We start from the raw sequence: 25,650 nt of genomic DNA, 5'->3' as shown, positions 1-25,650 counted from the left end.
CCTTCCAATAAACACCCAGGACTGATCTTTAGAATTGACTGGTTGGATCTCCTTGCAGTCCAAGGGACTCTCAAGAGTCTTCTCCAGCACCACAGTTCAAAAGCATCAATTCTTCAGCACTCAGCTTTCTTCAAAGTCCAACTCTCACATCCATACACGACCACTGGAAAAACCATAGCCTTGACTAGATGGACCTTTGTTGGCAAAGTAATGTCTCTGGTTTTTAATATGCTATCTAGATTGGTCATAACTTTCCTTTCAAGGAGTAAGAGTCTTTTAATTTCATGGCTGCAATCACCATCTGCAATGATTTTGGAGCCCAAAAAGATAAAGTCTGACACTGTTTCCACTGTTTCCCCATCTATTTGCCATGAAGTGATGGGACCAGATGCCATGATCTTCATTTTCTGAATCTTGAGCTTTAAGCCAACTTTTTCACTCTCCACTTTGACTCTCATCAAGAGGCTTTTTAGTTCCTCTTCACTTTCTGCCATAAGGGTGGTGTCATCTGCATATCTGAGGTTATTGATATTTCTCCCGGCAATCTTGATTCCAGCTTGTGCTTCTTCCAGCCCAGTGTTTCTCACGATGTACTCTGCATATAAGTTAAATAAGCAGGGTGACAATATACAGCCTTGACATACTCCTTTTCCTATTTGGAGCCAGTCTGTTGTTCCATGTCCAGTTCTAACTGTTGCTTCCTGACCTGCATCCAGGTTTCTCAAGAGGCAGGTCAGGTGGTCTGGTATTCCCATCTCTTTCAGAATTTTCCACAGTTTATTGTGGTCCACACAGTCAAAGGCTTTGGCATAGTCAATACAGCAGAAATAGATGTTTTTCTGGAACTCTCTTGCTTTTTCAATGATCCAGCGGATGTTGGCAATTTGATTTTTGGTTCCTCTGCCTTTTCTAAAACCAGCTTGAATATCTGGAAGTTCACAGTTCACGTATTGCTGAAGCCTGGCTTGGAGAATTTTGAGCATTACTTTACTAGTGTGTGAGATGAGTGCAATTGTGGGGTAGTTTGAGATCATGCCCTGCCTACTTTTTAGGTGCTAACATGTTAACAAGATGGTAATAATTGATGGTAAATTACTTTATTAATGTCTTTGTTTCTTTTCGGCCAACCTTCAAAATCGTTAGGTCTACTAATTTGGTGGGGAGGGGAGGGGACATTTTACTGACCCATGGAGCCTAAATATCTGGAACTTGTGGCAGTTACAGAAATAACTCTTCAGTGAAAGTGTCAGCACCCCAGGACAAGCCTGGTCCTTCATCATGTATTCGGTATCTTCTGCCCAGTCTCAGCCCTATGGCACCCTCGCTTGCCTCCTGGCTGTTGTGTAGTCGCTAAGTCAGTCTGATGCTGTGATCCAATGGACTGTAGCTCCCCCCCCAGCCTTCCCTGTCCATGGGTTTCCCAGGCAAGCATACTGGAGTGGGTTGCCATTTCCTCCTCCAGGAGATCTTCCCAACAACCCAGGGACCGAACCCATGTCGACTGCATTGGGAGGCGGACTCTCTGCCCCTGAAAGACCAGGGAAGCCACTCCTGCCTCCTCACAGTGTTACTATACCATCCGTCCTGGGCCCGCGCCTCCCTCCCTACAGTGTCACTGCACCGTCCGTCCTGGGCCTGCGCCGGCCTCCTCACAGTGCCACTGCGCGGTCTGTCCTGGGCCCACGCCGGCCTCCTCACAGTGTTACTATGTCGTCAGTCCTGGGTCCGCGCCGGCCTCCTCACAGTGTCACTGCACCATCCGTTCTAGGCCCGCACCGGCCTCCTCACAGTATTACTACACCATCTGTCCTGGGCCCGGGCCTGCCTCCTCACGGTGTTACTACACCATCTGTCCTGGGCCCGGGCCTGCTTCCTCACAGTGTCACTGCGCTGTCCGTCCTGGGCCCGTGTCGGCCTCCTCACAGTGTTACTACACCATCCGTCCTGGGCCGGCGCCTCCCTCCCTACAGTATCACTGCGCCGTCCGTCCTGCGTCCACGCCTGCCTCCTCACAGTGTTACTACACCATTCTTCTGGGGCCCGTGTCGGCCTCCTCACAGTGTTACTGCACCGTCCGTCCTGGGCCCGCGCCTGCCTCCTCACAGTGTGTTAAACAACCATCAGTCCTGGGCCCACGCCGGCCTCCTCACAGTGTTACTATGTCGTCAGTCCTGGGTCCGCACCTGCCTCCTCACGGTGTTACTACACCATCCGTCCTGGGCCCGCGCCGGCCTCCTCACAGTGTCACTGCGCCGTCCGTCCTGAGCCCGCACCGGCCTCCTCAGTGTCACAGCGCCGCCCGTCCGGGGCCGCTGCGTTTTGCGGGAGTATCGTCAGTGGCATTGTTAGCCCCCTGGGAGCTCCCTCCTCTGCCAGGCTTTGGGCTGCTGCCCGTCCCGCTGATGTCTTCAAGTGTCCTTGCCTCTGTGGGGTTGGGTTTCCTAGGGACGGTCACCTGAGACAGCCTGGGGCACCGTGTACCCGTGAGGCTCACACGTGCCAGCCCTCAGCTGCAGCGCCGGAAGCTTTGGTTTACTCTCCCAAGGTCCCTTCCCGCCACGTAGTCCTGAGGACTGGCCCCCAGAGACCGGGCACTCACTCCCTCAGTGCGGAAAGAGGGGCAAGTGACCGGCAGTCAAGCCCGTTTGGGAATCAGCTCAGAAGTGGGAGAGCAATACTACTGAGCCTGTTTGGGGCTAAAAGCACAGGGTTGGAGAAGGAAAGGCTGGCTTGGGAGCTAGTTGTTTTGTGGGGGGATTTCTGAGCCCACCCCCTCACCTCCCCTACACCCCCCTATGTCCCCCCTACGCGCCCCCACTCCCCCCCCCCCACGCCCCGGGAGAATATGACATAATTGAAACGGCTGGGTGTCCCATAGACCACATTCTGCTGTGTGGCCCCAGGCAAACCTTGGTTTTCTCATCTGTAAAATGGGGACTATAATAGCTTGTCTTCTTAGAATAGATGTGAGAATAGACTGAGCTCATGATAGCTAAACCACCTCACGCTGCAGCCTGAAACACTGTCAGTGCTCAGTAATCGCCACCTCCACACCAAAGTCCTGGACACAGAGCAGCTATTCAGCAAATAGACATCACTGTTATCTTCAACGCCCTCAGGACATAGCTGATGCTCAGGAACAGGTAGCTTACCTTCCCCTGACCTGTCGCCACTCTGTCAATGTTAAACTAAGGACTCACTGAAATGTCCCCCTGGCTTAAACATTATAGGAGCTAAACGGAAAGGACAAGTAATACCTTCACTGCAGAAGAGCCCATGGGGTGAAGCCCTGGAACCTCGCATTCCACGTGCCCTGGCATCCAGGGGAGGGGAGCGCGGCGCAAACAGAAGAACCCGCAAAGGAGTGAGCCTGAGCTCTGGCCCCAACCGGCACCGTGTTGCTGCGTGACTTTGAACCAGGTCCCTAGCCTCTCTGGGCCTCAGTGTCCTTGTGAATCAAATGAAGGGCTAGGACGAGGTGGGTTAAGGACCCAGGTTGCATCTTTGCACCCTGAGGGCTGGGTCTGGGGAAGGCAGGGGTGCAGCTGGGGCTGGGAAGGACAGTGCAGGCTTTGTAGACAGGCCATTCTCCTCTGACAAGCGAGCTCTTCTCCGGGCTGCAGGGCAGAGACGGGGGAGGAGCAGCCTTGGCTCCTTCTCCCCACGGTCCACAGAGCCTGTGACAGGGACTGTGACAGCCAGCTGAGTTGCTGGAGGACCAAGGCACACCTCCCCCCGCAGCACCCCCCAGGCCTGCATTATTAGAGGAAGCTCCGAGTGCCAGGCGGGCAGCACTGAGAACAGTCCAAGCGCCTGGGAAGGGCAGCAGTGCCAGCCCCTGGGGAACAAAGGCGCCCAGGCCGGAGCCACGCAGACTCACCGATGGCCGTGAGGAAGAGCCCAGCCTGGTCGACGGGCGTGATCCCCTCCTCCTCATAGTAGCTGACGGTGACCTTGATGGGGGTGGGGGAGGGGCACAGGGGGAGGGAGAGAACAGAGGTGACAGGTCACAGGCAGGCAGACCCGCAGGGACCACCTCACAGTCTGTCAAGCCAATCCGCTCTAACCAGCTGGACCCTCTCCTCCAGGAAGTGCTCCTGGCTTGGTGGGCTGTTTCTCTCAGAATATCTAAGTAGACAGGGGGCTCCCCTCTCTCAGAGGGCATCCAGGGTGTTGTCTGCTACTTGCCCCCCTGTGCGTCCTGCTGCCGGCCCCCACTTCTACTGGGGTGTGTATCTAGCTCCCACTCAGCAACAATGGAGCTTAGGCTGTTCTCACTGGACGACGCCCAGTGCCATCTCTGACACGGGACACATGTGACGTTCATGTTAATAATTAGAGAACCCAGGGAACAAAGGGTCTGGTCTCGGCTCTATCTCTTGGGCATGGGCGCCCAGCATCCCATCTGATACACAATGAAACCAAGGACGTTCGTGGCCGTCGCTTCCAGTAGTCTAAGAGTCTGTGCTAAGAGTCCCGTGACATTAACCTGCCATGAATTCATCCTTCTGTGGCTGTAGCCATGAGCTGATTTACTGAGCTCTTAAAAAGTGGTTGGTTTGAACTGAGATGGGCTACAGGTGTGAAATGCACAGAAGATTTAGACTCGGCGTGGAGAAAACCTTGGTCTTGTTTTTTATATTGATATCACGTTGAAATGACAGTATCTGGATATATGGAGTTAAGTAAAAAAAATCATCAAAATTAAGTCCATCTATTTCTTTTTGCTCTTTTACTTACTTACTTATCAGCCATCCCGCCCAGTATAGGGGAACCTTATTAACAGTTCCCTGACCAGGGATCGCGCCCATGAGCCCTGCAGAGACCGTGTGGAGTCCCAACCACCGGACTACCGGGGAGGTCTCTCTTTTTGCTCTTTTAATGTGGTTGTGAGAAAACTGAAACCGACATGTGTGGTCCATGCTCGGCTTTTCCTGCCCGCGCGGATCCGGCCCGTCCAGATACCGGCCTGGCCCCCGGCCCCCAGGCCCGCGCAGGAGCACCGCCCCGCCCACGGTACCTTGTCGCTGCTGGCCTCGGGGCTTGCCTGGCTCATGGTGAGCCGCAGCGTGGTGCTGGGCGACAGGGGCCAGCGCTGCTTGCCGTTGGTGGCCACCTCCTCGGCCTGCCCGTCGCGCACCACCTCCACCCGCACGCGCTCCGAGTGCTTCAGGCCGAAGGTCTGGGCCCCCGCAGGGGCCGCGCTGGAGGGAGAGAGGAGGCGGCGTCACAGGGACCGCTGGGTGGGAGGGGCCAGGGCCTTCAGGAAGAGACCCCTGGGGGGCAAGGCTGCAGGGCTCCCCAGGCGGCCGGGTCTCCCAGAGGACTCAGCTGTAAGGTAACCACCCGGTAGTGAAGAGGGCACTGGCTAAAAATACAGGTTCCTTCAGTGTGGGAGGGATAAATTAGGAGGTTGAGATGAACTGATACAGACTGCTATACATCAAACGGATAAACAAGGACCTACTGAGGAGCACAGGGAACAGCAGAAGCCTGTAATGGAAATCCAGCACCCACTGGACCATCGAAAACGCAAGAGAGCTCCAAAAAAACATCTATTTCTGCTGTATTGACTATGCCAACGCCTTTGACTGTGTGGATCACAAGAAACTGTGGAAAATTCACCTGACCTGCCTCTTGAGAAACCTGTATGCAGGTCAGGAAGCAACAGTTAGAACTGGACATGGAACAACAGACTGGTTCCAAATGGGAAAAGGAGTATGTCAAGGCTGTGTATTGTCACCCTGCTTATTGAACTTACATGCAGAGTACATCATGAGAAACGCTGGGCTGGAAGAAGCACAAGCTGGAATCAAGATTGCCAGGAGAAATATCAATAACCTCAGATATGCAGATGACACCACCCTTATGGCAGAAAGTGAAGAAGAACTAAAGAGCCTCTTGATGAAAATGAAAGAGGAGAGTGAAAAAGTTGGCTTAAAGCTCAAGATTCAGAAAATGAAGATCATGGCATCTGGTCCCATCACTTCATGGCAAATAGATGGGGAAACAGTGGAAACAGTGTCAGACTTTATTTTTCTGGGCTCCAAGATCACTGCAGATGGTGATTGCAGCCATGAAATTAAAAGATGCTTACTCCTTGGAAGGAAAGTTATGAACCTAGACAGCATATTGAAAAGCAGAGACATTACTTTGCCAACAAAGGTCCGTCTAGTCAAGGCTATGGTTTTTCCAGTGGTCATGTATGGATGTGAGAGTTGGACTGTGAAGAAGGCTGAGAGCCGAAGAATTGATGCTTTTGAACTGTGGTGTTGGAGAAGACTCTTGAGAGTCCCTTGGACTGCAAGGAGATCCAATCAGTCCATCCTAAAGGAAATCAGTCCTGAATATTCATTGGAGGGACTGATGCTGAAGCTGAAACTCCAATACTTTGGCCACCTGATGCGAAGAACTGACTGATTTGAAAAGACCCTGATGCTGGGAAAGATTGAGGGCAGGAGGAGAAGGGGACAACAGAGGATGAGATGGCTGGATGGCATCACCGACTCAATGGACATGGGTTTGGGTGGACTCCAGGAGTTGACGATGGAGAGGGAGGCCTGGCCTGCTGTGGTTCGTGGGGTCGCAAAGAGTCAGACACAACTGAGCGACTGGACTGAAGGAAAAGAATCTGAAAAAGAGTCTGTATGTGTATGGCTTCCAGGTGGTGCTAGTGGTGAAGAGCCCACCTTCCAATGCAGGGGACATGGACTCGACCCCTGATCTGGGAAGATCCCATACGCCAAGGAGCAACTAAGGCCGTGCACCGCGACTGCTGAGCCTGGGCTCCAGGAGCGGGAGCCAAACTACTGAGCCCTCGCGCCCAGAGCCTGTGCTCCACAGCAGGAGAAGCGCTGCGGTGAGAAGCCCATCCGCCTCGGCGAAGAGTGGCCCCCACTCGCCGCAGCTAGAGAAGAGCCCAAGCAGCGATGAAGACCCATCACTGCCAAAAATAAATAAGTTAGAAGAAACATATGGATTCCCTGGGCTAATCTTGTACCCACTGATTCAGAATGTTCCAGGTTGGGGCCTGGGGAATCTGCTTTTATTTTTTAAATTAGTAGGCTTTGTTTTTAAAGCAGTATTAGGTTTACAGAACAGTTGATTGGATAGTACAGAGAGTTCCCATATACCCCTTCTCCTCTATGCAGTTTCCCATATTATGAATATCTTGCATTCGTGTGATACATTTGTTATAACTAATGAAGCAATATTGATGTACTATTATTAACTAGAGTCCAGAGTTTACTCTGCATTGTAGTCTTATGAGCTTTGTCAAATGCACAGTGTCAAGTATACACGTTCATAGTATTGTACAAAATAATTTCTCTGCCTTAGAAATCCCCTGTGCTCCACCTAGTCATCCCTCCTGGGGACCTGAGTCCTTAACAAGATTCCTTGTATTTCTGATGGGCAACCAGCTTGGAAGCCACCTGCTACTCTAAGGGTAGAGGTCTGAGGCTCAGACAGAAGACCGAATTTGCAGCAAAGACAGTTGGCTGGGCCTAGAACTCTTGTCTCCCAAGCCCTGTTCAGTGTCTGAGCTGAAGACCAGGGGAGCTCGGCTGCCGGCGAGGAGGCAGGCTTCCAGGTGCTGGGTTTGCACACAGACGGAGCCATGAACTAGGAGCTTAATGGGCAGGGGTGGGTGGGCTCTGCACAAAGACACCTCCTTTTCGCTGCAGCTTTCACGGCTTGGAATTCTCCTATTTGAGAGTCATTCCTCGGGGTTCTGGAGGAGTTTTCTACTGAATGGGAAATAGAATTCTTGAGAAGCCATCAAGATTTCGGGGCTGGAAAATAACTGGTTTGAGCTGGTTGCTGTGGACTAGATGTTTGAGTCTTCCCAAATTCACACATTGAAGCTCTAACCCCCAGTGTGATCATCGTTGAACATTAGATGAAGTCAGGAGAGTAAGGTCTAAGCGATAGGGCTTGTCTCCTCGTAAGAAGAGGCTGACAGAGTGCGGTCTTCCTCCACGGGAACCGAGGGGGGGCCATGTGAGCCCACAGCCGGAAGGCCCTGGGTGCAGACCAGGGGGACAGCCAGGCTGGTGCTCTGATCTCAGACTCCAGCCGACGGACCTGGGAGAGATAAATGTTTGTTTTTAAGCCACTGAGCCCGTGGTATTTTGTTTCGGCAGTTCAAGCAGATTAACACTCCGACTTACAGGGCGATAACAGGAAGGACTGGGAGACAGAGGAGGAAGGCGCCCAGGATTGACGGTTTTGCTAAATCTCCAGCCCACGGTCTGAAGGTTCCCAAAAGCTCAAGAGGGCTCAGAGGGATTTAAGCGGATTCTCGTGGGGTTTAGGCAAAGATATAGGTGCAAGTGTCTGCCTCAGAGGCACAGCTGCTGTCTCGAAGGCCTGATGCTCTCGGGCTTCCAAAGAGTTCTCCACTATGATCGGGCATCAGAATCATTAGCGGGTACTGTTTAAACCTTCACTTTCTTGTTTTTAGCGGCTACAGATTTGTGGGTGCCATTTTCAGAGAGTCCGGCTGGCATGACGGAAGTGCGCCTGGGGCAGTGGCCAGGGATGAATGCGAGCTTCGGAACAGCGGTCCTCAGAGTTCAGAGCAGCAGCTGCAGCAGCAGAACCATTACCTGGAGGGCTTGTCAAAGCATGGGTTATCTGGCCCCTTCTTAGCATTTCCGATTCTGGTTTTCAAAGAGGCAGAGGAACCAGAGATCAAATTGCCAACAGTCACTGGATCATGGAGAAAGCAAGGAATTTCCAGAAGAACATCTACATCTGCCTCATTGACTACATGAAAGCCTTTAACTGCAAGGATCACAATAAACTGTGGAAAATTCTTTAAAAGATGGGAATACCAGCCCATCCTATCTTTCTTCTGAGAAACCTGTATGCAGGTCAAGAAGCAACAGTTAGAACTGGACATGGAACAACAGATTGGTTCAAAATTGGGAAAGAAGCCTGTATACTGTCACTCTGCATATTTAACTTATATGCAGAGTACATCATGCAAAATGCCGGATTGGATGAAGCACAAGCTGGAATCAAGATTACAGGGAGAAATATCAACAACCTCAGATATGCAGATGATACCACTCTAACTGCAAAAAGCGAAGAGGAACTAAAGAGCCTCTTGATGAGGGTGAAAGAGGAGAGTGAAAAGGCTGGCTTAAAACTCAACATTCAAAAAATGAAGATCATGGTATCCGGTTCCATCACTTCATGGCAAATAGAAAGGGAAACAGTGGAAACAGTAGCTGACTTTATTTTCTGGGCTCCAAAATCACTGCAGATGGTGACTGCAGCTATGAAATTCAAAGATGCTTGCTTCTGGGAACGAAAGCTATGACGAACCTAGACAGCGTATTAAAAACCAGAGATATGACTTTGCTGACAAAGGTCTGTCTAGTCAAAGCTATGGTTTTTCCAGTGGCCATGTATGGATGTGAGAGCTGGACCATTAAGAAAGCTGAGTGCTGAAGGATTGATGCTTTTGAACTGTGGCATTGGAGAAGACTCTTGAGAGTCCCTTGGGCAGCAAGGAGATCAAACCAGTCAATCCTAAAGGAAATCAACCCTGAATATTCATTGGAGGGACTGATGCTGAAGCTGAAATTCTAGTACTTTGGCCACCTGATATGAAGAGCTAATTGGAAAAGACCCTGATGCTGGGAAAGATTGAGGGCAGGAGGAGAAGGGGACGAAAGAGGATGAGATGGGTAGATAGTGGGACTGACTCAGTGGAATTTGAGCAAATTCTGGGAGGTAGCAAAGAACAGAGAAGCCCGCCATGCTTTAGTCCAGGAGATCGCAAGGACTCAGTTACACAACTTAGCAACTGAACACGAGGCCTGAAGTGGGGCCTGAGAAGCTGCATTTCTATCATGTTTCTGGGAACTGTTGGTCCTGCTGCTCCACGGACCACAGCTCGAGAGCCACTGGTCTAGACGTGCAGCACTGCACTCTGGTGCTTAGAGTCCTGGGACAGGTGGCCAAGGCCGTGAGTGGGAGTCTGCCGAGACCACCAGGCAAACAGACCACCAGGCGGGGCCTCGTTGATCCAGGCCACAGACGGTGAGAGTTACTGGTGAAGACTACTGCGTTCCCGGGCACTGTCAGGAGAGAGCAGCAAGGGCTGGGCAGCCCCATGCCCAGGGCTGGAAAAGGAGATTGTGAAAAAAGGTTTCAGAATCACTCTGTTTCTTGTCTGTCTTCTTCCAAACCACTCAGCCCATCATGGGGACACTTGGCTGTGGTGTGCTGTGGCACAGAGTCTGGGCAGAAGGCAGAAACCCTGGCTTGGGGGGATATGTGCCAAAAATCTGGGTTCAACCCCTTTTGCCACTGACATGCTGAGGGGGACTTGAGTGTGTCTCTTGCACCTTTTGAGTGTCCACTTGTCAACCCATAAGATGAAGAATGACCACCCATCCCTCCCATCCTACAGGCCTTGTCTTTTCCTCCCTGGGGCGGGGTACGTCTCCTGTTGCCACAGGATGCCAATCTGTCTCCTCTGGATTGTAAGGCCCTGAGGGCAAGGTCTGTTCTCCTCCAGAGCCTAGCACAGGGCTGAGCACATCACACCCACTCAGCAGAGGGGGTGGAGCTGAGCAGGACAGACTTCCCTGGTCACTCAGATGGTAAAGAATCCAACTGCAATGCAGGAGACCTGGGTTTGATCCCTGGGTCAGGAAGATCCCCTGGCGAAGGAAATGGCAACCCACTCCAGTATCCTTGCCTGGAAAATTCCATGGAGAGAGGAACCTGGTGGGCTACAGTATATGGGGTCACAAAGAGTTGGACATGACTGAGTGACTAACATTTTCACATGTTCTGAGCAGGACAGAAGTGAACCTTTTAGACATGCCAGGCTGGAAATCCCAAAAGGAGATGTGGGTACCCATGAGATACTTTTAGGTGGCATAATTTAAAAGAAGATAGGTATTCATTAAACGTGTTATCTTTTATGGAAATTGATAAAGGCTTGGCATTTATGGTAATGATATAAGATCTCCACTTAAAGTTATAAGAAAAATAAGAGATGGTTTAAAGAAAATTTTAAGTCAATGATACTAGAGTTAGAATATGCTTTTGGTAAAAATCATGGGAGTCTGGGTAGCTGTGCGCTCAGGTCTAGGAGATATCACTCTAGTGCAAGCCCTGGGTTTGACCATAAAGCTGCTGGATGGCCTTGGCCAAAGCACTTGTCCTCTCTGTTTCAAGAGTAAAGGGAAAGGATGGGACCAGGACAAGGCTGGCTGGAGTCTGGGGAGCGCAGAGGGGCGGGTCTGGACAAAGGGGTGACGAAGAGGTGCTGACCAGGCGGGGATCCCTCTGCTAGACGCCCACCCCCTTTAACCAGAGCACTATTATTTCATTTTGTTTCTGCATACAACTCTATTAAAAAATTGCTTTGTAAACTCACAGGGCAGGATGATCTTTTAGGGCCCGACTCTGACAATGGTCGCTCTGAGTGATGCTCCCCACCTCCTTCATCCCTCGGAGCCAGTGAGAAACTAGAGGAGGCCCCAGAGGCTTGGGGGTTAACACCTCACCTACACTGGAGCTCTAGAGCCCCACAGCCTCCTGTCCCAGCCCTGCTCTGAACTGAGCAAACAGCTATTCATGGAGTGGCCCTGGCAGAAGCAACAAAGGCGCCCATTGTTCCCTGTGGAGCCTGCTGGCTGCCTCCCTCCCCAGGAAGAACCTCTTAGAATCCCCTGCAGAAACCCAAGAGCCAGGGGCTGTGGGCATCTCGCTTCTCCCTGGAGGCTGCAGGGAGGGGCTCAGGGGGACAGTTATGGAGGGGACAGAGCTGGGATCACGGTGGCCATGACCTCCGGCTTACGAGAAAGAGGCTAAAGATATGTGGACAGAAGGACAGGCGGGGGCCACATCTGCACCGCCCATCATATCCCAGCACCCAGGACACGGCCACACTCAATGTATATATTTCAGGAATAAATGAATGAATGGACCCACCCTTCTTGGTTTTCCAAACTGTATTATCAGAGTGATTGAAAAAAAGGGAAAGAAATCAGGTTACTTGCCTGCTGGAAAATACTCAGTGGCTCTTCAGTGACCACCAAACAGTAAAATTCAGACTCTGGGGCCTGATACTCACACAGTGGTACTCAGCCACCCCATCCCAAACTGACTCCCCGCCTCACCGCCTGCAACGCCCCACCGTCCCGACTCCCGGCGCTGTCTCATCTCGCCATGCATGTTGCATGTGCTGGCCCTTCCACCTGTAACCCTTTCCCCCGGCTTCTCTGCCTGGCAACTCATCCTTCCCGGATGACTCAACTCAACTGATTTGGCTCCATCCATGTTTATTCTCCCTGGTGGCAGCTCATCTTCTTGGAGGCAGAGAGTGTATTTTCTTTCACTTTCAGCACCTAGCTTAGCACAGGCATGCGGTCAGTCAATGTTCGCCCCAGGAAGGGCTGGAAGAGGGGACTTGCATATGTGGCCATTCATGTGACAGAATTTATTGAGGACTTTTTATGTGTCAGGCGTGTGCTAGGCACCCCACTCCAGTGCTCTTGCCTGGAAAATCCCATGGATGGAGGAGCCTGGTGGGCTGCAGTCCATGGGGTCGCGAAGAGTCGGACATGACTGAAGCAACTTAGCAGCAGCAGCAGGTCCTGGGATAGAGCAAAATAGAAAATATGCTCCTGGGGCCATAGAGCAAATACTCTAGTGGAAGAGAAAAAGGCTCTTGATGGATTGCACAGTTTTGATGACAGCTGTGAAAACTGCTCTAAAGGAAAAGTATGGGGTTCCACGAGGTCCTGGTCTGGAGGTCGAGAAAGGTTTCCTGGAAGACGTGGCATTTGAGTTGAGGTTTTAATTTTACACTCTAAATTATAGCTTGGAGTTTGTTAGATCAGTGGTTCTTAAATTTGAATTGCACTGGCCACACCTGCAAAGCCTGTTAAAATGCAGATTGTCAGGCTACCCCAGGGTTTCTGACTCAGCAGATTGAGGAACATGCATTTCTTCCCTGCAACTTTATTGGAGAACTGACAAATAGAATTGCATGGATCATCGAAAAAGCAAGAGAGTTCCAGAAAAACATCTATTTCTGCTGTATTGACTATGCCAAAGCCTTTGACTGTGAGGATCACAATAAACTGTGGAAAATTCTGAAAGAGATGGGAATACCAGACCACATGACCTGCCTCTTGAGAAACCTGGATGCAGATCAGAAAGCAACAGTTAGAACTGGACATGGAACAACAGACTGGTTCCAAATAGGAAAAGGAGTATGTCAAGGCTGTATATTGTCACCCCGCTTATTTAACTTTTATGCAGAGTACATCATGAGAAACGCTGGGCTGGAAGAAGCAAGAGCTGGAATCAAGATTGCCAGGAGAAATATCAAAAACCTCAGATATGCAGATGATACCACCCTTATGGCAGCAAGTGAAGAGGAACTCAAAAGCCTCTTGATGAAAGTGAAAGTGGAGAGTGAAAAAGTTGGCTTAAAGCTCAAGATTCAGAAAACGAAGATCATGGCATCTGGTCCCATCACTTCATGGGAAATAGATGGGAAAACAGTGGAAACAGTGTCAGACTTTATTTTGGGGGGCTCCAAAATCACTGCAGATGGTGATTGCAGCCATGAAATTAAAAGACGCTTACTCCTTGGATGGAAAGTTATGACCAACCTACATAGCATATTGAAAAGCAGAGACATTACTTTGCCAACAAAGGTCCATCTAGTCAAGGCTATGGTTTTTCCTGTGGTCATGTATGGATGTGAGAGTTGGACTGTGAAGAAAGCTAGCACCGAAGAATTGATGCTTTTGAACTGTGGTGTTGGAGAAGACTCTTGAGAGTCCCTTGGACTGCAAGGAGATCCAACCAGTCCATTTTGAAGGAGATCAACCCTGGGATTTCTTTGGAAGGACTGATGCTAAAGCTGAAACTCCAGTACTTTGGCCACCTCATGCGAAGAGTTGACTCATTGGAAAAGACTCTGATGCTGGGAGGGATTGGGGTCAGGAGGAGAAGGGGACGACAGAGGATGAGATGGCTGGATGGCATCACTGACTCGATGGACGTGAGTCTGAGTGAACTCCGGGAGTTGGTGATGGACAGGGAGGCCTGGCGTGCTGCGATTCATGGGGTCACAAAGAGTCGGACACGACTGAGCGACTGAACTGAACTGAACTGAAAGAGTATAAATGGAAGATGTGATACACATACTGTGAGAGACAACCGCATTGCTAACAAACTCCCAGGTGAAGCTGTTGGTCCAGGGACCAGTGTGGGAACCGCTGAATTTGCCCAAAGCGATGAGAGGAAGAGGGGCAGAGATTTCCAGGCAGCAAGGACAGCGTGGGTGCTGGCCTGAGGTGGACGTCAGCCCAGCATGTTCGAGAAACTGGAAGAAGGTTAACGTGGCTGGAGTCTGTGAGCACGACAGAGGGAGAGCAGCGGGGAGAGGACCCAGGCGACGGTGAGGAGCCGGCCGCTCCCCTGCAGGCCCCGAGGCCGCTGCACAGGGACAGACAGCTCCTCCAGGGCGCAGGGTGGGAGGCAGAGTCAGGAGAGCGTTGGGGCTGGGGACCAGTGGGAAGGTGGCTGCAGCTGTCCAAGGGAGCGCTGGCGGTGGCGTGGGGCGGGGTGTTGGCCAGGGAGATGGAGGGACACGGCCAGTCAGCGGGCATCAAACAAAGGAACTGTGAGCAAGACTGGAAAGCAGTGTCAGATGAAGAAGAGGCGTGTTTACTGTGCCTGGCCCAAGGGGATTCTGGGGGCTGCAGCCTAACATCTGCTCAGCCCCACAGATGCCGTGTGACCTCAAGGGAGCCATCAGCCTCTGTGGTCCTCCCGTAGTCAGTGGGGAGGGCCAGCTTGGCCTTGCAGGGCTGGGACGCTCCCTCTGCCCCAGACTTGAGGGCAGGACGTGCCTGCAGCTTGCTGGCATCTGGCTCTCCTAGCTTGTCCACCTGCCCTGGGCCTCGTTAACACCAGCAGGGCTTACTCCACTGTGAACCCAGCTCCTGGCAGCCTGGGTGTGACATCCTGTCCCCAGGTCTTTGCAAGAATCTGAGGGAGTTTGTGGGTGCCAGCCTGGCGTGCAGCCCCACGGCGAGCACCCTCCCGGAGCCTTCTGAGGGGGAGGCAGCTGGAGCCCTGGAGTGGGCAGCTGGTCTGGACTGGGATCCGTGAAGGCAGACCGTGACTCTTGTTTTTAGCCAGCCCTCTTCTGTGCCTGGTGGGCTCAGCAGCGTCTCTCACTAGGCACTGGGGCCTCCAGTTGCCCAGGGGCCCTCTCCTTAGGGAAGAAACAATCTAATCCATGGTCACTCTCTCCCCAGACACCTGCAACCACTCCCTGCAGATCCAAGGTTAATGCCTGATCCCAGCGTTCAAAGCCCAGGTTTAAACGAATCCACTCTCTAGTCTTACACTCAGGCTACAGAAACTACGCCCTTTCTGCCCCCCAGTGTCCCTACTTTCCTGCCAGGCACCTTGCTCCTGCATGGCCTGTCCGGGTCACACTGTGAACCCCCGTCCATCCTCCAGCTGGGTTGCCACCCCCTCCAGGAAGTCCTCCCCGATCCTATCAGCCAGGACCCACCTCTCCCTCCCTGTGCTGGTGCTTCAAACAATACTTAACACGTCTTCAACATTTCTCTCCCGTGAACATTCTAAGCGTTTTGAGGCCACAGTTCATTGTTATCTGTCTTAATAATATAATAAACCCAACGGGCTTCCCGGGTGGCAGTAGCAGTAAAGAACCTGCCTGCCAACGCAGGAGACGCAGGAGATACAGGTTCAATCCCTGGGTGGGAGATCCCCCGGGGGAGGATACAGCAAGCACTCCGGTGTTCTTGACTGGAGGAGAATCCCATGGACAGAGGAGCCTGGTGGGCTACAGTCCATGGGGTCATAGAGAGTCGATTCAGCATGCACAAAACCCAATACCAATTCACGAAAACCACGACTGACTGCGTGCTGGACACTGTTTTAAGTCCTAAGCCCACGTAATCTCAGTCTATCCTTCTGACAACCCCACGAGGCCCGTGTTAATGTCATCCCGTTTTACAGATGAGCACACTGAGGCCCACAGAGGGCAGGCATTTGCTCTGAGTCTCAGGGACAGAGACAGGCAGGATGTGGGGGAAACTGAAGCTCTCTGAGCTCCAGGCCTGGCTGCTCCTGTCCTGGGAGAGATCCAGGGGTTCCAGTCCTCCCTAAAAATCATCTGGGTAGGGGCACCTGGTGAAGGAGGGGGAGTGCCAGGCCTGGGTCAGGAAAGGATCAAACGAGAAGCCCCCACTTATTTTGCAGGTGGGCATCAGTCCAGAGAGTGGACACCAAAAGCTGGCATCCTACCCTGGGTCTTAGGATAAGTGACCAAGGCAAGCTGTCAGTGTCCTGGGCATGGGGCCGGGCACTGCTGGGCAGGACAAAGCTGCCACCAAAAACTGGCCTCCCCCGAAGCTGAATCACGTGCCTGTCCAGCTGGGGATGGGCACTGGGGTGAGTCCTTGCCACTGTGCTCCCACCCGACTCAGGCCCTGTGGCTAGGGACAGAAGATCTGGGGGACCCCAGCCGTGCAGGGAGCGATGGGCTCGACCACAGGGAGCTGCCACTCCCTGGGGACTAGCCTGGAACCAGAGCCTTTCCTTGTTTGTAAGAGTTGAGGGCCCTGGGTGTTGTTCTAATTTATGGGGCCACCTGGCCTGGCCTGAATTCCACCTCTGTCATTCTCTCAGGGGCAACGCTGCCCTGGCCAAGCTCGGCCACATGCCCTTGGCCTTCCGCCGTTCCGTCCAGCGGTGCCCATCCCTGAGGCTGGTGGTGGAGCCTGGTGACAATCCAGTCTATGTGCGCCCCTGGCCACATCCATCCATCCATCCAGCCAACCAAGGAGCCATCAATGACCTGAGGGCAGGAGGCTCACAGGAACGAGGGAGGCATTGAGCAGGGGGAAGACGCGCCTACAACACCCGTCCCAGAAGATGGCCTGCCAGGGCGGCCACAGGCGTGGGCTCCGCGCCGCCGCCATCATGCAGCTTCGCCACCGTGGACAAGCTCCCCCAGTGCGTTTCCCCATAACTGCACCTGCTCACGACGCTGCTGCGGGTTTTGTTGCTGCTGTTCAGTCACTAAGTCATTCCGACTCTCTGCGACCCCAGGGACTGTCGCCCGCCAGGCTCCTCTGTCCATGGGACTCCCTGGGCAAGAATACTGGAGTGGGTTGCCATTTCCTTCTCCAGGGGAATCTTCCCGACCCAGGGATCCAACCTGTGTCTCCTACATTGGCAGGTGGATTCTTTACCATTGAGCTACCTGGGAAGCCCGCTGTGAGGTTTAAACACAAATAAATTGTCAAATCCCTGGAGTAAGAAATGGCACCCCACTCTGGTATTTTTTCCTGGGCAGAGGAGCCTGCCAGGCTACTGTCCATGAGACTGCAAAGAGGCAGACACGACTGAGCAACTGAACTCAAATTATGAAATGCATATGTCATGAATGTACAAAGTGCCCATAAGGCTGCCCGGTACAGAATAAGTTAGCTAGCAATATTAAGTAAATAATAAGATCTACAAAGAAAAGCAGCAGTCCTGAGGTGGGGAGCGCCTGGGGCTTGGGGTCGGCACCGCGAAATGCGGGCTGGGTGGGGAGGAGTTCAGAAAGCTGGGAGGAGGTGACAGGAGTTGAGTCTTGCCAGGCTTGCAGAGGTCTGGGGGCCACGTGCCAGGCAAAGGGAACAGCACCTGCAGAGGCCCGGAAGCAGGGAGGAGGAGCTGCAGTCAGGGGCCAAGAGCAGCGTCCACAGAACCGGCGAAGCTGGAGTGGAGGCAGGTGGGTCAGCAGGAGGGGGGGCCTGACACCCGGTGCGGGGGCGCTCAGGCACCGCAGGCCCTAGCCCTTCGATCGGGTCCTAAGGACACTTTGTAAAACACTCACACCAACAAAGAGTCAGAGAGAGGGCGATCTGAGTTGAGTTGAGGGAGTGACGTGGGGTTGCATTTAGCTTTGGCAGGTTCTCCTCCAAGGCTGGGGGCTTCCCAGGTGGCTCAGCCTGCAGGAGACACAGGTTCTGTCTCTGGGAAGACCCCCTGGAGGAGGGCATGGCAACCCACTCCAGTATTCCTGCCTGAGAATCCCACGGACAGAGGGGCCTGGCGGGCTGCAGTCCATGGGGTCACAGAGAGTTGGACCCGCCTTAGCGACTGAGCACACAGGTGCCCCCAAGGCAGGATGTGCAACTGCCCTGAGCCCTGTTTGCCCAGCATTTTACTGCACTGACGTCTGGGACTCCTTCCCTGCTACCCCCTCTCCTGTCTTCGGTCGGAAGGTGGCGGGCCAGGCCCTGCTGGGAGAAATGGCTGGCCAGCCTCTGCCTTGGGGAATCTCAGAGGAAGGAACCCAGGCTCACTCTACTTCCAACCTCGTGGGCTCATCATGAGGTCAAATGCAGCCAAGAGAAAGCCCTACAGAAGCAAGAGGCGACCGATGACATCACCTCTGCCCGGAAGCTCCTGCAGACCTCAGGAAACGGGTATGGAGAGAGCTCACCACCCAGTCAAGCACTGTTCCCCTCCTGGTCAGATGCATGAACCCAGGGCTTGTGGGTCAGGGGACGAGTCAGGCAGAGTGCAGCCGCCTTGTCACCTTATTCCAAGGCTGTGCGTTCTCCAGGCTCCCAGGGGACCTGGCGGAGGTGAGCAGCAGGATGAAATTGACATGGGGGTGCCACTCACGCAGCGCTTTCTCTCCAACAACAAGTCAGAATCAGATGTGGACTCAGGTCGGCCCACCAAAGCAGCAGCTGTGGGCTGAAGGGACCGCTGGGGGAGACCGCGCAGAGGAGGCCGGTGCGCAGACGAGGCCCGCCCCAGACCTCAGATAAGCGCGCTGCGTGGGGGGCAGGGAGGGGAGAGGAAACAGCAAGTGTCTTTAACAAGGATCCCGAAGTAAATCTCTACAAAAACATTTCCTACTTCCTTCTTTCTGTGCATCTGTTTTTAGCGTGCTGCAGGCCAGCCCTCAGAATGTCGCTGGGTCAGGTCATCATCCCCAAAGGACCGGTTTTGCTGGGAGAGGGTGGGTGGCCCTCAGGGCCAGCCGAGGAAGGGGCAGGCGAGGCCCTGCATTGCGTCTGGAGGTGAAGGAGGTCTGTGCGCGTCTCAGGAGAGGGGACCCAGAGCCCTTGGGAAAGCAGGTGGGTGTTGCGGTCTGTTCACTCATCTTTGTGATTTAGGACCGAGGGGTCAAGACACCACTCCCTCACTGACAGGGCCCAAGGCCCACCACCTTGTCCCTCAGTGTCTCCTTGGAGACTGGAGACCCTGGGGCATCACGCGGGGGTTGAGTCAGGACTTGTGTCTGGGTGGGGAGGGAAGCGGAAGGTCAGTTGGGGGTGGGTGAAGTCTCCGGGAGCAGTGTCTCATGGCCCTGGTTGGGGCTGGGAGGGACACAGGTTAAGAGGGTCATCTAATTCAATCTAAACTGGAGGTTAGAGGGGCTTCCCCAGTGACTCAGTGATAAAGAATCTGCCTGCAGTGCAGGAGACCCAAGAGATGCGAGTTTGATCCTTGGGTTCAGAAAATCCCCTGGAGAAGGGAATGGCTACCCACTCCAGTATTCTTGCCTGCAGAATTCCATGGACAGAGAAGCCCGGCGGGCTACAGTCCATGGGGTCACAAAGAGTCGTACACAATTTAAGTGGCTGAGGACACAGAGGTTAGAGAGGAGATTAAGGGCATGAGTTCTGAGCCAGACAGGACTAGACCTGAGTCCTGTGTGACATCAGGCAAATGGCTTCACCTCCCTGAGCCTCACTTCCCTCATCTACGAAATGAGATGATCCAAGCACAATCTCCAAGGTCTGCGGGGAGGAAAAGAGGAGATAATGCACGTGGTATGTTGTTGTTCAGTCACTAAGTCATGACTCTTTGCGACCCCAGGGACTGCAGCACACCAGACTCCTCTGCCCTCCACTATCTCCCACAGTTTGCTCAAATTCATGTCCCTTGAGTTGGTGATGCTGTCTAACCTCTTATCCTCTGCCATGTTGACAGATGTTCTTATCATTACAGCTATCAGGAGTGACAACAGCTCAGTCTCCTTGGTATCGGGAGGGGCTTCCTTCCGCTGACCAGCGGTTCTTAGCTGGAGGCGACTTGGCCTACCAGGGGCGGCTGGGTTATCTGGAGTCGTTTCTAGGTGTCACAGCTGGGGGTTGCTACTGGCATCCATGGGCTTCCCACTGTAGGAGAAGCACTGCCTGCCACTGTAGGAGGCATAGGAGACGCAAGTTTGATCCCTGGTTGAGAAGATCCCCTGCAGGAAGGCACAGCAACCCACTCCAGTATTCTGGCCTGGAGAATCCAATGGACAGAGGAGCCTGGCGGGCTACAGTCCATGGGGTCACAGAGGGCCGGACACGACTGAGTGACTAAGCACGCAACTAAGCACACACTGGCATCTGGGGGGTGAGAAGCCAGGGAGGCTGCTAAACATGGCACAGTGCCCAGGACACCCCTGGTGGCAACGAGCCATCCTGGCCCAAACGCAGCGGTGCCGAGGCTGAGGCGCGTCGCCCAGACCTGTGCTGCGCAGGACACACAGTGGTCACGGCCAGCGGCGCCCATCGAGTGCCTCAAATGCGGTTAGTCCGCACCGAGGCGTGCTGCACAGTACGAAACACACGCTGAGTTTCCAATACTTAGTATGAAAAAGAGGATGTCGAACTAGCTCTGAACAATTTTTATACTGATTATATATTGAAATGCTAATATTTGGGATATATTAGGTTAAAATATCAGCAGTACATGAACCGTGAATTTCCAGATGTTCAAGATGGTTTTAGAAAAGACAGAGGAACCAAAAATCAAATTGCCAACATCCACTGGATCATCGAAAAAGTAAGAGAGTTCCAGAAAAACATCTATTTCTGCTTTATTGACTATGCCAAAGCCTTTGACTGTGAGGATCACAATAAACTGTGGAAAATTCTGAAAGAGATGGGATACCAGACCACCTGACCTGCCTCTTGAGAAACCTATATGCAGGTCAGGAGGCAACAGTTAGAACTGGACATGGAACAACAGACTGGTTCCAAATAGGAAAAGGAGTACGCCAAGGCTGTATATTGTCACCCTGCTTATTTAACTTATATGCAGAGTACATCATGAGAAACGCTGGGCTGGAAGAAGCAAGAGCTGGAATCAAGATTGCCGGGATAAATATCAATAACCTCAGATATGCAGATGACACCACCCTTATGGCAGAAAGTGAAGAAGAACTAAAAATCCTCTTGATGAAAATGAAAGAGGAGAGTGAAAAAGTTGGCTTAAAGCTCAAGATTCAGAAAACGAAGATCATGGCATCTGGTCCCATCACTTCATGGCAAATAGATGGGGAAACAGTGGAAACAGTGTCAGACTTTATCTTTTTGGGCTCCAAAATCACTGCAGATGGTGACTGCATCCATGAAATTAAAAGACGCTTACTCCTTGGAAGGAAAGTTATGACCAACCTAGATAGCATATTCAAAAGCAGAGACATTACTTTGCCAACAAAGGTTCGTCTAGTCAAGGCTATGGTTTTTCCAGTAGTCATGTATGGATGTGAGAGTTGGACTGTGAAGAAAGCTGAGCACCGAAGAATTGATGCTTTTGAACTGTGGTGTTGGAGAAGACTCTTGAGAGTCCCTTGGACTGCAAGGAGATCCAACCAGTCCATCCTAAAGGAGACCAGATTTCTTTGGAAGGACTGATGCTAAAGCTGAAACTCCAGTACTTTGGCCACCTCATGGGAAGAGTTGACTCACTGGAAAAGACCCTGATGCTGGGAGGGATTGGGGGCAGGAGGAGAAGGGGACGACAGAGGATGAGATGGCTGGATGGCATCACTGACTCGATGGACATGAGTTTGAGTGAACTCCGGGAGTTGGTGATGGACAGGGAGGCCTGGAGTGCTGTAATTCATGGGGTCGCAAAGAGTCGGACACGACTGAGAGACTGAACTGAACTGAACTGAATTGAACTGAGGTTAAAGTATAAGCTATTCGTAGCTCAGTTAGTAAAGAATCTGCCTGTAATGCAGGAGACCCAGGTTCCATTCCTGGTTTGGGAAGATCCCACGGAGAAGGAAATGGCAACGCACTCCAGTATTAATGCCTGGAGAATCCCATGGACAGAGGAGCCTGGCAGGCTATCGTCCATGGGGTCGCAAGGGTCGGACACGACTTAGCGACTAGGGCTTCCCAGCTGCGCTAGTGGTGCAGAACCCGCCTGCCAGTGCAGGAGATGTGAGACACATGGGTTTCAGCCCTGGGTCGGGAAGATCCCCTGGAGGAGGGCATGGCAACCCGCTCAAGTATTCTTGGCTGGAGAATCCCATGGACCGAGAAGCCTGGTGGGCTACAAGTCCATATGGTCGCAAAGAGTCAGACACGATTGAAGCGACACATGCATATATTATTATAATTAACTTTACCTGCTTATTTTAACCTTAAGGCTCTCTTTGTGGCTTGCATTCTATTTCCACTGGACAACAGGGGTCTAGAGTGTACTGCTTCTCTGCGGGGGGTGTGAGAGGGTCTTGGGCCAAATGCAGGTAGGAGGTGAGGGTCGCAGGGGCTGTGACTGGCTTCTTGAGAAAGCACAGAGGGGACGGTCACACCTCTGCGCCCTGCTAGAGGGGGATGAGCACCTCCTTCCCCGCTCTCTGCCCCCCTCTGACAGAGGGTGGGCCTGAGCCTGACCCCTTCTTGACTCCCCACCCCGCAACGGAGGCATCGTGCCAGCCTCTCAGGCTGCACTAAAAGTGCCCCGGTGGACAAACAGGCGGGTATGGTGACAGCTGAGGCTTAGAGGCCTGAGTGTCCTGGCTCCTGGCCCACTCGCTGGCAGTGCCCAGTTAGGACAGGGGTGGGGAAGGGAGGGGAGCGCCCCCAGGGCCACTGAGGCCTGGACCACACTGCACTTCTGAGTTGTGACCCTGAGGTTCACACACGGAGACTGGAGGCAGGGGCCACGGCTGGACAGGGCCCCCAGGTCTGCAGGGTGACCGGCTCTTTGCCCTCGGGGTCGGCCAGTGCCTGCTGAGGAGGAAGGGGGCAGGGGACTGGCCTGGCAGGGCTGGCAGGGCCACTGGAGGTGACAGAGGGAATGCGCTGGGAGGGTGTGGGGGAAGACACAGGGATGGGGTGTCAGAGAGGCTGGGAGAGGCAGGGTGCCCGATGACAGAATGACGTGGGAGCAGTAAGCCACTCAAAGCACAGAGTGGATCGGGGGACTTGCCCACAGGCATCAGCATGAGGTCCCCACCCCAAGTCCTCCCTGCTCCCTCCTCTCAGCACCGAGCCCTCCCATGCCAGCAATGCGCAACACTTCAAGGACCCGGAGCAGAGGGCTGCAGGGTCCCACCTGGGACTCTCCACCACTTCCTTCGCACCAGTCTGGGACTTGGCCGCTTCCTGGCGGGGGCGGGAGCAGTGGGGTGCTTAATTCCATTCCCCCATCCCACGGCCTGCGGTCCCAGGAATCCTGCACCCCACCAGACTTTGAGGACGGGAGAACAGGGCCAGTGGGAACAGGGTCCTGAATGAGGAGAGCTCTTCTGACAAAAACCCGCACGTCCACACCCTCCCTCTGGTGGAACAAGGCCCCTCCCTGACCCCAGGGTGAAGTCAGGGGAAGGCATTTGGGGACAGGGTGCTCCTGGCCAGTGCTTGGGGACAGACAATCACCCGGAGCCCCCACAGGGCGAAATTGGAGCCTAGGCCACCCCTTGGCCAGGTTCCCCCTGGCCATGCCCCAGGCGGATCCAGGAGGAAGTTCAGCTGGTTCGGGAGTCGGGGGAGGGTCTGGGCTGCGGTGGGAGGTGAGCCAGAGAGTCTGGGGGCTTCAGGGCGCTGCTGAGGGCAGAGCGGGGAGGCGAAAGAGAAGAGGCTGGGGAAGCCGAGGGGTGCCCAGGTCGTCCCTGGAGAAGGGCTGGAGAGGGTCGGGGGCGGGAAGTCTGGGGAGAAGCGGCGGGGGTTCTTGGTAAGGGGTAGTGGGGGTTCCCATGCTGTGTCTGCATATCTGGGGGGGTCTCTGTATATGGGGGAGTCTGACACAAGTTTTGGGTGCTGGTTCTCAGGATTTCTGGGCGCGGGGGCCTCGGACGAGGGGCGACTCGGGCTGGAGGCAGCCTGTTCGTGTCCCCGAGTCCGGCGAGGGTCTCGGGTTTTCTGGGCCCAGATTTCGGGCCCAGCCAGCAGGCGGAGGGGCGCGGTGGCCCGGCTCACCTGTAGACGTCGGTCCAGAGCTGCGTGCCCAGCACGTACACCGCCTCGACGCGGCTGCCGTACTGCAGCCGCACCGTCCGCTCGCGCAGCATCGTCGCGCAGCGCCCGGCCCCGCGCGCGTCCTCGCCCGGCCGCTCGGCGTAGCACCTGCCGCAGGTGAGCCCCTCGCAACAGTCCGCCCGCGGCCCGCGCCCCGCCTTTATCCGGCCGCCGGTGGGCGGGGCAGCCCGTGGCCTCCTCGCGCAATGGGCCGCGGGCCCGTCCGTCAAGCGTGGCCACGCCCCACCCCCAGCTTGGTCAGGGTGACGTCAGCAGTTGAGTTGCTCATTCTTTCTTTCAACAGACTTTCCACTGGCCCCCAGCTGCCGGCGCCAGGACGCAGAGCCAGCTGCCCCTCTGGGCGACTCCAGCCCCGCGGGCAGATAATGCAAACGCCACAGGGGCGGGGACAGAGCGAGTGGATGCGCTGACCCAGCCAGGGCTGGGGAGTGAGCCTTATTGGAGGAAGGGTTTGCATTTCTCGAATAACGAGCGATGTTGAGCATCTTTTCTTGTGTTTCTTAGCCATCTGTGTGTCTTCTTTGGAGAAACGTCTGTTTAGGTCTTCTGCCCGAACCAGGGCAAGTTTGCTGTGCGGAGCAGGGCCCCAGAGCCAGTGCTCCGTGACGACCTGGAGGAGAGGGTGGGGAGGGACGCGGGAGGAGGACTCAGGGTGGAGGGGACACACGCGCACCTATGGCCGATTCATACTCAAGTGTGGCAAAAGCCATCACAGGATTTAAAGTAATTATCCTCCAATTAAAATAAATAACTTTAAAAAAAAAAGGGGGGGTTTGCAGACTGAAGGGAAGGGCAGAGAGGGAGCTTCCTGACCAAATGGGGAAGCCAGATACAGCCTGACTGCCCCCATTAACCCCCCAACAATCAGGTCAATATTACAGACGGGAAGTGGGGAGGGGGGTGGCAGTGAGGCTGGAATGTCAAGCCAAGGCATTGATTGATGGGTGGGCAATGAGAGCCCTGGCACGGGTCCTCAGTGAGGAGTGGCTGGGGGCAGAATTGAAGGAGGCCCTTCTGGCTGTCCTGGATGGAGTGCCAGGAGGTGTCCTGGGCAGGGTCGACAAAGACCCCTGCTGGGCTGTTGAGAGCTCTGGAGAGAGAGGATTATCTGACCAGTGTTTGTGGACTGAAATATTGATGTTCCCGTGCAGGGACAGTGAGGGATCGATCACTGGGGCCCTGGGCAAGAGAGGCTGCCCCTGCAGAGGTCAGCCTGTGACTTGTGGGCCCACTGGAGGTGCACGATGGCATTGGGCGGGATCCCCATCCCAGACCCTTCCAGCTCTGAAGCCAAGCCAAATAATTCACAAAGGACTGAGTGGCCCTTGGTAGAAGGGGCCGG

At 53.9% G+C, this 25,650-nt stretch overlaps 1 protein-coding gene across 6 annotated transcripts in view; it reads right to left on the bottom strand.

Annotated features, from left to right (window-relative positions):
- The window catches only part of PADI2 (peptidyl arginine deiminase 2), a 56,297-nt gene extending 31,874 nt beyond the window's left edge, over positions 1 to 24,423 (bottom strand). For 3 of the 6 annotated variants that reach the window (XM_027522277.1, XM_027522286.1, XM_027522296.1), the window contains exons 1-3: positions 24,249 to 24,421; positions 5,021 to 5,204; positions 3,881 to 3,953 (exon numbers count right to left, since the gene is read on the bottom strand). In XM_027522277.1, coding sequence (XP_027378078.1) covers positions 3,881 to 3,953; positions 5,021 to 5,204; positions 24,249 to 24,340 — 349 coding nt within the window. In that variant the 5' untranslated portion in view covers positions 24,341 to 24,421. Of the gene's footprint in view, positions 1 to 3,880; positions 3,954 to 5,020; positions 5,205 to 24,248 lie in introns of those variants that run through there. The other 3 variants (XM_027522310.1, XM_027522301.1, XM_027522321.1) reach the window with 3 other exon arrangements.
- Positions 24,424 to 25,650: the final 1,227 nt, after the last annotated feature.

Source organism: Bos indicus x Bos taurus, chromosome 2, assembly GCF_003369695.1.
Source record: "Bos indicus x Bos taurus breed Angus x Brahman F1 hybrid chromosome 2, Bos_hybrid_MaternalHap_v2.0, whole genome shotgun sequence".
NCBI classification, from domain to species: Eukaryota; Metazoa; Chordata; class Mammalia; order Artiodactyla; family Bovidae; genus Bos; species Bos indicus x Bos taurus.
This window is presented reverse-complemented; position numbering and strand designations above follow the sequence as displayed.